General features: G+C 42.3%; 1 protein-coding gene across 1 annotated transcript in view; it reads left to right on the forward strand.

Moving 5' to 3' along the window:
* The first annotated feature begins 978 nt into the window (after positions 1-978).
* Positions 979-15,755, forward strand: part of JPH2 (junctophilin 2) — an 86,523-nt gene continuing 71,746 nt past the window's right edge. Inside the window, exon 1 of the mRNA XM_060772175.2 lies at positions 979-1,957. Within this exon, the coding sequence (XP_060628158.2) occupies positions 1,579-1,957 (379 nt within the window). The 5' untranslated portion in view covers positions 979-1,578. The remainder of the gene's footprint in view (positions 1,958-15,755) is intronic.

A 15,755-nucleotide genomic window follows, 5' to 3' on the forward strand; every position in this document is an offset into this window, starting at 1 on the left:
ACAGGCCTAATAGCCATGTATAAATATGTGAGAGGAAATCAGAGGAAGGAGGGAGCAAACTTGCTTTCCCTGGAGACTAGGACAGGGAATAATGGCTTCAAACTACAAGAAAGGAGATTCCATCTGAACATTAGGAAGAACTTTGTGACTGTGAGAGCCGTTCAGCAGTGGAACTCTCTGCCCCAGAGTGTGGTGGAGGCTCCTTCTTTGGAGGCTTTTAAACAGAGGCTGGATGAGGGGTGCTTTGAATGCAATATTCCTGCTTCTTGGCAGGGGGTTGGACTGATGGCCCACGAGGTCCCTTCCAACTCTATGAGTCTATGATTCTATGAATTACCGTCCCTCGCACACACTGAGCATCCAACCAGGGACACCATTCCCCGTGAAAAGCCACGACCTGCTTCCCCTCCCACGTGCCCTGCGTCTGAACCCCTTCCTTTGCCCAGCCTCCCATTCATTCTCTCCCTCCCTGCCCACTTTCCCCGCTCGCGTGCTCCCTGCCAACTTCGGTGCCAACGCCTTGGCAGGCAACTCCTCTGCTCACCCTGCCCCTTGCTTTCCAGAGCGTCTCAAGGTGCTATTTTAAGCCGGACCCTTTCTTCCTCCCTCCTCCTCCTCCTCGGCGTCCTCCTCCTCTTCCCCGACCCGAAGGCGCGTTGGGGTGGGCGCCTCTCCGCCGCCCATAAAAGGGTTTGGGAAAGGGGCCGGCCTTGGGGGGTTTATTTTAGGAGCAGCAGCAGGAGCAGCAGCTCCAGGGATCGGATGGCCTTGTTAGGGCAGCGTTGACCTTTTTCTTGCTGCCGGAGCAGAGGGAGGAGGAGGAGGAGGAGGAGGAGGGAAGAAGCAGGGAGCAGCCGGGGGCGCCCAGACCCCCTGGGACCCTCGAAGGGGAGGCTGCTGGCCTCGTCTGCACCACGAAGCCTGTCTGGGGCGCATCTGAAGCGCGTTGGCTGGGCGGGTGGGTAGCAAGGGAGGGCAGGGGCTGGGTGGGAAGCAGAGAGAAAGGGAGAGAGATCAGGGAGTCCTTTCTGGGGCTGGTTTGGCCCAGGAGCCGCTCCAAGAGGGTATTTGGGGCAGGCAGGGAAGGAGGGAGAGAGGGCCATGTAGGTTGCTTGAGGTCACAGCCTTCCTGCCCTGAAGAACTTCAGCTCTCCTTGCAGAGAAGGGCAGGTGAGCGCCTGGCAAGTGAGAGAAGAACATGCCCTTGCACTGCCAGTCCCATCTCAATCTCCCTGGCCCACTTTAAAAGTTTTCCTTCCTTGTTTCCTAAACTTGGGTAGCTCCAAGCAAGGCTGCCTGTAAGTGTGGAATATCTAGTTTCTCAGAGTGCTTCTTTGTCCTTGGGGTCAATCTCCCCTCCTCATTGCAGCCTCTTTCCTTGGAGAAGAAGGCACTTGACCCAAAGCCAAGGTTGGCTATGCAGCCGGGCATTCTGCATGCCATCCTTCCACTAATGGAGAGCCACTTTGGCTAAGTAGGACACAAGGGGTGAAGAGCAGAGGGAGGAAAAGAGAAGGAAAAAGAGAAAAGGGAAAGAAGATAGTGGAAGTTGCTGGCCAGTCTGCTTTGGCTGGCACCATGAGTGGTGGAAGATTTGATTTTGATGATGGAGGGGCGTATTGTGGGGGCTGGGAAGGGGGCAAAGCCCACGGACATGGCATCTGCACTGGGCCCAAAGGTCAAGGTGAATACTCCGGCTCTTGGAACTATGGCTTTGAAGTGGTGGGCGTCTACACCTGGCCCAGTGGCAACACCTACGAAGGCTACTGGTCTCAAGGCAAGAGGCATGGCTTAGGGATCGAGACCAAAGGACGGTGGCTTTACAAAGGCGAATGGACACATGGCTTTAAGGGAAGGTATGGGATAAGGCAGAACGTCAGCAGTGGAGCAAAGTATGAAGGCACCTGGAACAATGGACTACAGGACGGTTATGGTACAGAAACCTACGCGGATGGAGGTAAGGTTGGTGTGGCAAGAAAGCAACTGGGTGCTAGTTTTCTGTTTTTGTTTTCTCATGTCAGGAGCGACTTGAGAAACTGCAAGTTGCTTCTGGTGTGAGAGAATTGGCCGTCTGCAAGGATGTTGCCCAGGGGATGCCCGAATGTTTCACTATCCTGTGAGAGGCTTCTCTCATGTCACCACATGGGAAGCTGGAGCTGACAGACAGAAGCTCACCTGCTCCCTGGATTTGAACTGCCGACCTTTCGGTCATCAATCTTGCCGGCACAAGGGTTTAACCTATTGCAATACCAGGGTCTCTCGGGTGGATGTCCAGAGCACCAGGGAATCTCAATGTGTGACCTAGACTCTGAGGGATGCAGGTCATCATAAGGAAAATAATTCAGTTGTCATCTCAGGGCAGTTGATACCAAGCAGGTAAAATAAAGGCCTTGGAGAGAAATGTTAATCAGTAGTACTCAAAGTAATGGTCCACAGACAAGTATCGGAAAGAAAACATTGTGCCAATGGGCACAAAAATAGTACCACTTTTTTTATCGTGTCAGAAGCTATTTGAGAAACTGTAAGTTACTTCTGGTGTGAGAGAATTGGAGGCTTTTCTCATGTCCCTGCATGGGAAACTGGGGCTGACAGATGGGAGCTCACCCCATCTTGCAGATTTGAACTGCTCACCTTCAGGTCAGAAGTTCAGCTGACACAAAGGTTTAACCAATTCAGCCACTGCAGCTCCTAATAGGAGCTCCTGTCTGTCAGCCCTAGCTTCCCATGCGGTGACATGACAGAAGCCTCCCACAGGATAATACATCTGGGCATCCCCTGGGTAATGTTTCTGCAGATGCCTGATTCTGTCACACCAGAAGTGACTTGCAGTTTCTCAAGTCACTTCAGACATGATAAAAAAAATAGTACAATTATAGTCTGCACATTGGGAAAGGAAATTTCAGGTCTGCCCCATCAGAAAACTTAATTAGTAAATACACCATGGAGACAAGTAGTTTCAAAGGATCAAAACACTATGACAATTTGATTAGCAGGGACAGTGACTTTGTTGGTCACCCACCTTTGATTTCCTCGCTCCTTTAGAGCTGACTTGCAACTCTCACAATAGTTTGGGACACAAAGGAATTTTCTAATGCAACATGTTTTGACATGACTTGATCTTAAAAACTCTATCGAGGTTCATAAGCTTTACAAAAAGCCTGCTTCTTATAGGGATGAAAATTATTTGTTAGAACGAATGTGTTGAATCAACACAGCTACCTTCATAATTGGACTCTCCTGGGGGATTTGGGTATGGCAATGATCAGATGAGTGTTTACACTTCAGAATTTATTGCTACCTCCCAATGTGTAGGTGTGTGCATATCTAAATGCTTAAAGTTTGCACACATTTGACATTGTATAGATAATATAAATGCTGAATGAACCATTCTCAGTTCTCATTTTAACAGGGTGTTGTGTCAGATTACCCAGGGCCAGTTCCACTCCTGATAAAGTTCAGATGCTGATGTCATAATGACATCAATGTTACATTCTTCTGCAGCGGAGGATGGTTGGTCACATACTTATCAGATGTGTAATCATTCTATAGCATGCATCAGGTGATTGCTGATCATGACGGTTATATGTTACCACCAGTATAAATGGTGGTGTCTTTCTCAATACCTGTTGCTGGGGAATATTTGGAAGAGCAGGGCTCTTGTGGTCATGCCCTGCTTGTGAGTTTTCCAATTTGGATTTATGTGAATTGAAGGGAGAATTATAGGCTGCAAGGAACTTACTCTGGGCTCTTCAAAGATACTGGGTTGTTGTAGGTTTTTGGGCTGTATGGCCATGTTCTAGAAGCATTCTCTACAGATCTCACAATCCCTGAGGATCCCTGCCATAGATGCAGGCAAAACGTCAGGAGAGAATGCTTCTAGAACATGGCCATACAGCCCAAAACACCTACAACAACCCAGTGATTCCGGCCATGAAAGCCTTCGACAATACATTCTTCAGAGATATGTTGTACAGGTTGTGTATCCTTTATCCAAAATGCTTGGGATCAGAAAGGTTTTGGATTTTTGTTTTCATATACATATATAACATGCTGAGATATCTTGGCAATGGAAACTAAGCTAAATGCAAAATTCATGTGCATTTCATGTACACCTTATGTACAAAGCCTGACAGTAATTTTATACAATATTTTAAATAATTTTGTGCATGAAGCAAAGTTTATGTACATTGAATCTCCAGAAAGTGAAGGTGTGTATTTCTCAGCCACCCACATTAATAATATTGGAGTCTTTAGGTTTCAGATTTTTGGATAATCTATGTTCAACCTGTGCTTTCTACAAGATTTCTGCCCAAATATTTAGGCTCCATAACAGTAACCATGAAGAAATGATTGAGGTTCATCTTCAGATCATGTGCATGAGGTATTATTTCTCTGTCTTCATATGGAGCACCTGTATTTTGCAAGATTTGCTAGAACTGGTCAGAAGCAATGGTGGAGCAGAACAAGTAACTTTCAGAGCAATGAGCTTCCAGCTCTGGAAAGAAGCAGTATGTGCTTGCACAGGAAATTTTAGAACTTGCCGTTTGGATATGCCACTCGATATGACATGATCCTTTAAGAACAGCAAGTCCCAGAGTCCCTTCCCTCCTGCTGTCGTATCCTCTGTATAGCCAAGAAGAGCAATCAGGGCATGGAAGGGGAGGCAAGTGCCCTCGAAGTAGCCCTCCTCCGAAATACCAGGAGGAGTGGATCCTGGGATTTCAAGGACGCTTGGTACCAGCTTACATGCTTCTAAACTTCGCCAGTCTTCCTAGCCAAAAGACATCATGCCGCTATTCTTATTTGTCATCCTTAATTGAATTTTGATGGAATGGGGTGGGGGAAGAAGGAAGAAGCGAGAAAATACAGGTGCTCTACTTTTGGCAAGGGGTACTGGGAGCAGTCTAGTGGAAGATGACATTGTGAACGATCACAAATAAAATTGGGTGATTCCACTATAAAACCCTTTCTGGAAGTATCTGTAGGGCAGCAGGTATGACTGACATGCTCCAGAACAGACAGCTGATTATTAGAAACTTTTGAAACTGCCCCAAAAGCAGTTAAAGGACATCAATCATAATCAATAATAATTGAAAGGCTTTTTGTGAAATAGGGGAAAGAACAAAACTCAGAAAAAGGTTATTTAGGCACCAGATTCTGCTCATATAAACTGATTGATGTTCTTTACATTCATGATATACAAATGGAATAACACTTATTTTAAAGTCCAAATGCAGACAGAAACTACTTTAATTGGGAGCAGAGGTGGGGATTATTTGGCTTTTCACATGATATTGGACTACAACTTCCAGCATTCCTTACCATTGGCTGTGTTGCTAAGACTGCTGGTAGTTGTGTGGCTAGCAATATCTGTAGGACTGCGCAGTTGCCGCCTGCGGTTTCAAGTGAGGGCATTGGAACTGTGAGAGAACACAACTGCACTAACCCAAGTAAAATGAGGGAAATAGTAACAAATCCACATTTTGATGAGAGATTCACTTTTAGGCCTGTAATGCCAGTTTTTCGTTATGTATAGTAGTGGTGGTGTGCCTTCAAGTCATTTCTGATTTATGAAAACCCTAGGTTTTCTTGGCAGGATTTGTTCAAATGCAGTTTGTCATGGCCTTCATCTGAGGTTGAGATTGTGTCCAGAGTCACCTAATGAGTTTCCATGTCTGTGTGGGGACTTGAAGCATGTTCTTCAAAGTCATAGTCCAATACAAACTATTGCACCATGCTGACTCTCAAGATATCTGAGGTTGTACGGGTTATGGACAAACTTAAATATACTTTACAAATGCTCAGAAACACACTCTAATGCAGATATTTTTGGCATTCAGAGCTAGTTTTTTGAGTTGAGCTGCTGCAAGACTTTCTGACTCTGACTTCAGGACATGGTTGCATGCATATTACCAAAATTGTACTAGTAATTTGTGTCTGACGTGCAAATGAGAAATTCGAAAGTAAATCCACCTGCAAAAGTCATTGAAATCTGTGCAACACCTTTGGCAGCTGCTGAAATGACAGCAGCTGTTGCATAGTTACGATCATATTTGCCTGAAGCCATTTATGAAGATGTTTGGTGTAGAGCATTACTATTTCAATCACATATTGGATTGTGTATTTTTTAAATACTTACACAATCCAATATGCCCCTTTCTGCTCTTGACCAGTGAGTTAGAGAAGAAATGTCTTCTTCCTAATTACATGGCTTGCAGTGCATAAAATAATAAACTAAAATTGACTTTGCAAGAAAGCTGGGAATGCATATTTGTTGCTTAAGTGTCTGCCATCTGGACACACTTATAATTTTGACTCTACAAGTACCTTTCTGATTCCATATGAGACTGTTGATTCCAAAGGCCCTTGAATTTCCTCCTACAAATTTCCACAGTGATTAGTGGTTTCAGTGAGTGTTAAAACCCATGCTGGGCAGACTGAGTAATGAGGTTTTGCAGGTGTTTATAGCTCATACCAGGTCCTTCAATAAGAGAAACAGGGAATATGCAACGGAGTGTATAGTACCATACCCTTGAGTGGGATATAGTTCCTTTGGACACCAAAATCAAGAGTTGTTCAAGTTTTATTATTTAAAATGGCTAATAAAATTGTGTCCCTTTTATAAAGTGGCAAAAATCAAAATTTGCTTTGGGGATTTTTGCAGCGAGGGATATTTTCAAGCTATGGATGGTAGAAAGGGATTGAGGAAGTACCTAGCTAAGCATGTTGACTTAATACCGTAATAACTAAAACTTTTCCAGACCTCTCTGTTGGAAACTTGATTTTCTATTAGGCAGAGCAGGATGACTTCTTCTGGCAGCAAATGCTGAGAGAAAATCTGTAGCAACTACTGAGCTCTTCTTCCTGAATCTTCCATCATTTACTTGCTGTTGAATGACAGACCTCTGTACATACCCCATGTTAGGCTCCCTAAACTAACCAGATACCTCCAGTGTGGAGAGAATTCCTAGGATAATTAGACTTGTGCGCAGAATTTGTTTCTCCCATTTTCTTCATTTCTTTCTTTACTTTGGGAGCATACAAAATCTATGATTCAACAGAATTTGTCGGACTACAGAACCTGTCAGCCCCAGACATCATGGCTAGTGCTCAGAGATGATGGGAGTTGTAGTGCAACAACAGCTGGAGGGGCAGTCTCCCCTTCCACCTGCAAAGAATCTGTTGTTTCTAAACTGAATATGAAAGGCCCTCAGTTCAATTTATATGTTTTCCAGTAGAGCTATGAAAATTCAAAACAAGCCTCAAACCCTGAAGGTGCTAAACTTAAGTAAATCAATGGTTTGAGTCAGTATAGGATGTGTGGCTTCTTTACTGATCCCTAATTAAATCCTCTTCCTCTCTTGTGTGTATTTCCTGACATCAAGCGTGTGGCCTTTGGGATTATACATTTGCCATCCTTTCTGTTGTTTCTTTTTGTGCTTCTCCTTTCACTTCCGCTGCCCCCTCTCTTGCCTTCCTCTTACATTCTGGGATGCTTCTCTGAGATAATTGATCCACTTGGGAATTTCCTAATGACAAAATGATTCATGAAGTTGATAGTTAAATATTTCACTTCTGGCGATCTCTGCTTCTATTCTGACTCAGTTCTCATGGGAATGACGTTTTGTTTCAGAGAAAAAGGTTGTAGTGCATCTAATGGAGAGCTTTCACTCTTCCTAAAGTCACTGACAGTTGGCAATCATTTGATGTCTTTGGATGGAAGAGAATTTTACAGTGATGGATTGATATTGCTACAGACCATGGCTGAAAAAGTTTTTTTTTCACCTAGTAGGAATCCAAGTATGAAATATTTTTCATACTTGTTCATGTCTGCAAACATGTTTAGATCACTTTAAATTGTTTAACTATACAGTTATCCAACCCTGAATGCATTCATTGCAAAGTAATCTACATGCACAGATATCAGATTATCCCTAGCCCCCAGTAGTTTTGCTCTTGTTTAGAACTCCAGCCAGCCTGGAGCATGAATTCTGAGGTGGTATTTGGCCAGGTGTGCAACTTGGGGATGTGAAGACATTTCCCAAATAAACTTTTTTTTAACTTTAATCTGAGACTGTGTGATTGTAATCAGGACCGTAGCCAGAAAAAAAATGAGGGGGTGATCCTCCTGATTGATCTATCTACCTACTATCTCTCTCTCTATATATATTCTATATATCTTATCTATATGGAGGATTGCTGGCGGTGGTAGTCCAGGAATAGGAAATAGGAAATATGTACAGATTGGGATGCTCTCAAAGAAATCCAAGGAGAAGCAAGCTTGCAGCTTGGAAGCAGTGCATTTGGAGCATCCTTCTCCTCTAAAGGGCCTGGTCTTAGGGGATGCTGAGAGTTGTCGTTTTCACACATGTGCTGTATCATCATTTAGCTTTTTTGGGTTTTTAAGTCCTTTCTGCTATTTTCTGGGAGAAATTTATGAGTGATGGTCACTTGTTGGTCTGTTAAGGGTGTCGTGCCCAAATTTCATGTCAATTTGTCTAGTGATTTTTGAATTATGTTAATTCCACAAACAAACATTACATTTTTATTTATATAGCTTGCTGCAAGTCATGACAGTATGAATAAATTGTCAAAATATGCTTGAGATAGTGCTTGCAGTTTTGGAGGGACTTGTTTAATTTTTTCTTCTTATAGTCTTAGCATAGCGATTTAGTTAATCCAAGTATGAGCAAACGTCAGCCCTCCAGGTGTTTTGGACTTCAACTCCCACAATTCCTAACAGCTGCCGGCTGTTTGCCCATGCCTGGGTTAACCAGTTAAAATTCCTGAGTAAACCAGTTTCTTTTAACTTGAAAAATTTCAGAGGGGGTGGTTTGAACCCCTAATTCACCTACCTTGACTACAGCCCTGATGTAATGGTTTGAAACATTGGGCTAAGATTTTGGACACCAGACTTCAAATCACTACTTGGCCATGAAAACTCACAGGGTGACGTTGGGCAAATCAGTGTCTCATAGGTAGGCATGGAGAACCCATCATTCCATGCCCCACATCGCCCTACTTACTGCTGGCCCCATCCCATGGGGGGAAGTCTCCACTGCCTAGCTTTCTCCCATTGTTGCAAAGGGAACATCAGAAGCCTGCCATGTCACTGTGCCGGCGGCATATGCCACTTGCCTCCCCTTTTGCCACAGAGCCCCGCCAGAAGTAGATATACGGTGTGTAATGGGTTCTGTGGTAAAAGAGGAGAGCAAGTGGCATATGATGGGCACATTCGCTCGTATGATGAGGTCATATGATTCTGCACATCAAAATCCCTGTTGGTGACCTTGGGTGGTTCAATTATTCTCAGCCCCTGAAAACCCTGTGATAAGTTTGCCTTAGGGTTCTCATTAAACAGAAGTGACTTGGAGGCACATAACTACAGCAAATATGATCACAGCCTTAACTTGACAAACAGTTCTAAATGTGAGTTATTTAGCCCAATTTAGAACTATGGGAAAGTTGCAGGAGTGTTTCCTTTCCCTTCTCATCCTTCTTAAATCTCTCTGTGTAACCTCCTGACTCCTCCAACCCTAACCTTGCTTCAGAACACTATAAATTGTTTAAGGCTCAAACAAGCCAGTTGTCTCCTGCCAATTTCCTTCTTTAAAAAATCCAGTCCAAACCTCCAGCAATCCATAAGTTCTGTGAGCTTTTTAGTCTAAAATACCTGTCAAGTAATTGGATCTTTTAAAAAAAATATTTAGTTTAACCACCCTGAGTCCCCTTGGGGAGAGAGGGTGAGTGAGAAATAATAATGTTATTATGAGCAAATATATTTCTGATCTTATTGAAATCTCTTGTCCTACAAGTCCTTTACACCACAATGCTAATGACTTATTCCTTTTTAACTTAATCAGAGCATTGCTTTGAAGACAGAGAAAATTGTGAGGGGTTTTTTTTTTCTTTCCCACATGTTCTACTTTGTTAAAGATTATTACAAAAATCACTGTAAAAAGCTGATTTAATCCAATTTTTCATTGTCTGGGGTCCTTTTGCACTGTACAGTTATAGTTTCATGATTCTGGCTTAATTACCATGGCAACACCCTATATGGCAGTGTCTCTCAGCCTGAGGGTTGGGACCCCTGGGGGCAGGGGTTCGCGAGGGAATGTTAGAGGGGTTGCCAAAGACCATCAGAAAACACAGTATTTTCTGTTGGTCATGGGAGTTCTGTGTGGGAAGTTTGGCCAAATTCTATAGTTGATGGGGTTCAGAATGCTCTTTGATTGTGGGTGAACTATACACCTCAGCAATAACAACTCCCAAATATTAAGGTCTATTTTCCCCAAACTTCACCAGTGTCCACTTTTCGGCACATTGAATACTCATGCCAAGTTTGAGTCCACAGCGCTCTCTGGATGTAGGTGAACTACAACTCCAAAACTTAAGGCCAATGCCAAGCTTGATACAGTTCATAATTGAAGGAGTTCAGAATGATCTTTGATTGTAGGTTGACTATAAATCCCATCAACTACAACTCCCAAATGACAAAATATCCCCCCCCCCCCCACCCCACAAGTATTCAAATTTGGGCGTATTGGGTATTTTTGCCAAATTTCATTCCGTGAATGAAAATACATCCTGCATATCAGATATTTACATTATGATTCATAATAGTAGCAAAATTACAGTTATGAAGTAGCAATGAAAATAATGTTATGTTTGGGGATCACCACAACATGAGGAACTGTATTAAGTAGTTGCGGCATTAGGAAGGTTGAGAACCACTGCTATATGGTATCCTGGAGTTTAGTGTTTGGAGAGGTAGTGGAACTCTCAGCCTGAGAAGTTTAAATAAAGTCCACATTTGCAAGTGTGATTTTTGAGGATTTGATTTTTTATGGATTTGATTAGAATGTACTAATCTCTAAGCCCTCCAGTATACTTCTATGGTAAGCTTCCAATAGAAGTGGACCACAGTCATGCTGAAGGACCTAGTGCTTCACAGAGAGGTGTTCCTGCAAATTAAAAATAGCATTTTAAATTTGTGATTTGTCTATTCCACTAAGGACCTGTGGCCAGAATCATTGCAAATTTGGATGGTTGCCTGTACTCTTCACTAGTATTAAGTAAGATGTTGCCAAGGAAGCTAAAGCATCTGGGATCCCTTCATCTCTCCTACTGGCTTCTCTTTCATTTCACAGGCAAAGGCCTTTCTCAGTACTGATGCTTTTAATTAGAGATACAAGTGATTAAGCTTGGGATCTTCTGCATACAAGATCAGTAGCCTTTCTCAATGCAGCCCAGTCCCTTTTTATAGAGCCTATGTTTATCTTAAGATGACTATTATGGTTTTTAAAAATGTTTCTTTCTGGTTTCTTTCTTGATCTTTGGCTTTTTAGCATCCCTAAGGATTATTGTGCATTTAGGAACATGATAGAGATCACTCACAAGCCGTGGAGAACAAAGCCTGTAAAAGTCCCCCGTGTACAATTGGCTATTTGCCTATGAGAAACCAAACCCTTAGGGGAGCTAATGCTTTTATAGTAGCAATAAATATCACTCTTTCTCTATTTAATCCTAAAATGCTTTAACTGAATAAAGTATTTTTTTGCAGAGTATGTGCACAGTGAGTTAGTCGTTTATTAATTTGGGGTGTTTTTGTAGTAGTAAAGTCTAGAAGCAGGGCTTCCTTGAATGATTTGTTAGTTACTGTGGGAACTATATCAACAAAAGGAAGACAATTGAGTGAGAAACTCTGATAAAATAAATTTATATTCTAGGTTAATTGGTGGGAAATAATCCGTTTCTCCAGGAGGAGAGTTCAGGCGATTTTTGCATGCCCTACAACATTTCACAGATGAAAGAGAACTTTACTTGCCAAGCAAAATCAAGATGTGGTCAAGATGGCAAACTTTATGAATGAGGGATGAACACAAGCTAGAAAAGACTGCTTTTGCTGTAGGCTGTTTGTACACCATAGAATGAATGCAGATTGACACCATAAGGACTGTCATGGCTCAATGCTGTGGAATCAAGGAAGTTCTAGTTCTTTAAGGTCTTTAACCCGCTCTGCCAAAGAGTGCTGGTGCTTCACCAAATTAAAAGTTCCAGGATTATATAGCACTAGCCGTCCCCTTCCACACATTGCTGTGGCCCAGTCTGTGTACATGTGTATATATTTGCGTATATGTGGTTTTGTGCATGCATTGTAATGTATTTTTTATTTTTTGGGTTTTTAAGTCTCTTCTACAGTGTTTTTCAGTGTTTTTTATGAGTGATGGTCACTTGTTGGCCTGGTAGATGTATTGTGCCCAAATTTGGTGTCAGTTTGACCAGTGGTTTTGTGTTATGTTAATCCCACAAACGAACATTACATTTTTACTTATATAGAATGAGTCATGGCAGGTCAAAAGGTGTATACAAGAAAGGACAAGATTCTATTCCTTCCTTTCCTCTCTGCTGAGTGAACTGAACACAAACTACTTTTGCATTTTGAACAGTGGATGTATCTACACTGTAGAATTAATGCAGTGTGTCAACACTTTAATTGCCAGAGGTCAGTGCTATAGATATGGAGCTCCCGGTGGCACTGTGGGTTAAACCCCTGTGTCGGCAGGACTGAAGACCGACAGGTCACAGGTTCGAATCCGGGGAGAGGCGGATGAGCTCCCTCTATCAGCTCCGGCTCCTCATGCGGGGACATGAGAGAAGCCTTTTACAAGGATGATTAAAACATCAAATCATCCAGGCGTCCCCTGGGCAACGTTCTTACAGACGGCCAATTCTCTCACATCAGAAGCAACTTGCAGTTTCTCAAGTCACTCCTGACATTACCAAAAAAAAAGTGCTGTAGATTCCCGGGAGTTGTAGTCTTACAAGGTCTTGAGCCTTCTCTGCCAGCGAAAGCTGGTGCCTCATCAGATTCCAAGACATGGGATTCTATACCATTGAGCCATAGCAGTGAGTAATGTCAAACTACATTTATTCTACAGTATGGATGGCCTGTCAGTTTGAACTCATGGAGGTAAATTAGAAACAAAGTAAAAAAGGTGGAAAGAAGAGAGAGAAATGGGATATTTCAAAAGTTTCTGAAAAAGTGGAACTGCAGAGGATTAATCTCTGAAAAATTGGGACAATCAGATAATACATTGCTTGGCAAAAGCTATTACATTCAAAGCTTTTTGCATTACAAATGCAAGAGGGACTTGCAACAAAAATATTACAGTGAAAAATACTCAGTTCTCTGGCTGTCTATAAAACAACCAGAAATAGCAGTTTCCAGGTTATTCCATTTCATCCCCTCTCCTCACATTCCTCTTCCTGGCATAGTAAACATCCTATGGCCACTGAGGGCACATCCAGATAGAGCAGAAAATGCACACCCTCCTGGATTTTTACATGGGGTGTCCAAATGTTGCCCCATGTAAAAACTATTGCTTTTAGAACAAAGCAGGGAAACCTTCTTTGTTCCGAAGTAATTTGTCAGCTGGAAAGGCCCAGGTCTTTCCAACTGTGGGGAGTGTCTGGATGTGGGCAGTGTCTGCTGTCCACACAATCCTCTCACACTTTCCAGACTTCATGAGATTGGAATATTCAAGAGGGTTCTAATGCCCTCCCCACCCCACCCCCTGAAATGCCTTAAAAATGGAAAATAACTTATTTGGCCACCATTTCCACTTCTCTGGAGCTCTCCTGGCACATAGAAATGGAGCACCAGGAGAAGCGGGGAGGATAGCTCCTGTCCCCCTTTTGCTGGCACATTAGGGGGAATGACAGTCTGATAAGTTATTTTTCTTTTTAAAGGCTTTTCCGGGGGGGGGGGGGGGGTTATGCCCCAGTGTCAGTAGGGCATCTGGATACCAGCCCCAGAAAAGTATGAGCTTTCTGGGACATGTGCAGATTTTAATGCAAGTCCAATCAGATTTTTAAAAGCTGATTGGACTTGCATTATAGTGTTCTGTGGAACTGCCCTGAGTTTTTTCAGTCTCCCCCTTAAGTTAATTCTTTTCACTAAATATTTTTACACTTTTGCAAAACTGTGTAAAAATAGTGTTTGGAACCCACAATAGGCTATTTTCCCATTGTAGGTTCCAAACAACAGTGATGATTGCTTTAAGAATTATTCAAGTGTCTATACTTCAGCTGGCTCAAGTCTTAGAGCAGTCAAGTGGAAAAGAGCTGTAGTGTCCATTGCTGAAACACGTTGACACTCAAGTTGGATACTGACATATTTACCAATTCTGCCAGGGTTGTGGCTGTATTATAGCATGCTTATAAGGGCTAAAATTCAGCTCGAGCGTCTTCTGAGATCTTACCAGTTTCTGGGCTGTAGCTCTTGGCTTGTGCTCATTTACTGCCAGCTGCAACAATAACATAAAAATAAAAATATGGACAAAGAGTCACAGGAGACAGAACTGACAGAAGGAAGTACTTTTCACAGGTGCTGATTTAACTTTAGGAATTCATTGCCTCAAGTCACTGGCTTAGGTCTCTTTAAAAGGGGATTAGAAACAGATTTGTAGGATTCATATATTTATTGTTTATTTTGCTGTTATATTTATCTCCTCCCTTTCCTCCTGTGCTATCAAGATTAGTGTACATTGTACTCTCATCCTCACAGAAAAAGTAATTGGCCTTTAATCACCCAGTCAATCTTTTTAGACTATCTCCAAGATCATCCAAAGTTCAGACTACAATTACCAATGTCCCCCATCCAGCATGGCCTATAACACTACTATGCAAATGCACCTTTTTCTGTTTTAAACAATAGATATTTGTTGGATATTGTATACAAAGCTTATAAAGTTTCTTTTTGGGATTGTAGCTCCCTGAACACACACATAGTTATAATAAGACCCCCATATCCAAGAGGCATGAGTTCCTGGCTAGATTGCAGTTACAACAGTCCCCATACAACTGAATGTCATTGATGTACCTCACTTCTGACCCAGCACACCATAGAGTTCTGCTGGAAGACCTAAAGATTTCTAGAGACGTATTCTCCAACACAACTCAATGGAAACTTCTATGTGAGTAAACTATAGAAATCCTGTCGGACCTAGCAGCTTCCTAAAGAGATCATTTTTTCCCTGGGTAGGTGGAATTTTGGATTTTGGTTCTGTGGTTGCAGAGATTTTACTCTATGCAAAAATCCTGGAAATTCTCCTCAAGTGTATGGCCCCTTTATGTCTGCCTACATTCATTAAATTATGATATGGAGGAAGTGTCATTATTTATTAGAGACAATCCTTGTGTTCTGAAAGCTCTTCTTGGAAAAATACGAGATTGCTTTTGAGAGGGATGTTGGAAGCGATTCCCTTTAAAATGAGTGAGCAACTCAGGAGGGCAGTTTCTACCTTATAACTCTGTGCTTATGCAGTTTGATTTTCTTTGTTTGCTGATACACTATATAACCCTTGAGCATTCATCTACCATTGATGCTGCCTTGAGTGGAGGGTTCACCTCAGCCCAGAGACCCCAGGTATAAGAAATTTATTTATTTATTTACTCTATTTATATCCCACCTTTCTCTACCCCGAAGGCGAGTCAAGGCAGCTTTACAAATGGCAACTATTTGATGCCTTTAGACAACAGACAAAGGTAAAAGGTTTCTGAATTCCACCCATGGCAATAACATGCATTGTTTACAGTTGACTCTGCTTCAGATATACTCCACAAAAGAGAAAATCAGCCTGTTTAGCAAGCCTTGTAAACGTTGAATTATTTTGAATTGGTGTTGGATCTTTATGCCTATTATATATATTTTTTGTACCAGGGATGACATAAAATTTTATCAAGTTTAAGGT

This window comes from Anolis sagrei, chromosome 4 (genome assembly GCF_037176765.1).
Source record: "Anolis sagrei isolate rAnoSag1 chromosome 4, rAnoSag1.mat, whole genome shotgun sequence".
Classification (NCBI taxonomy): domain Eukaryota; kingdom Metazoa; phylum Chordata; class Lepidosauria; order Squamata; family Dactyloidae; genus Anolis; species Anolis sagrei.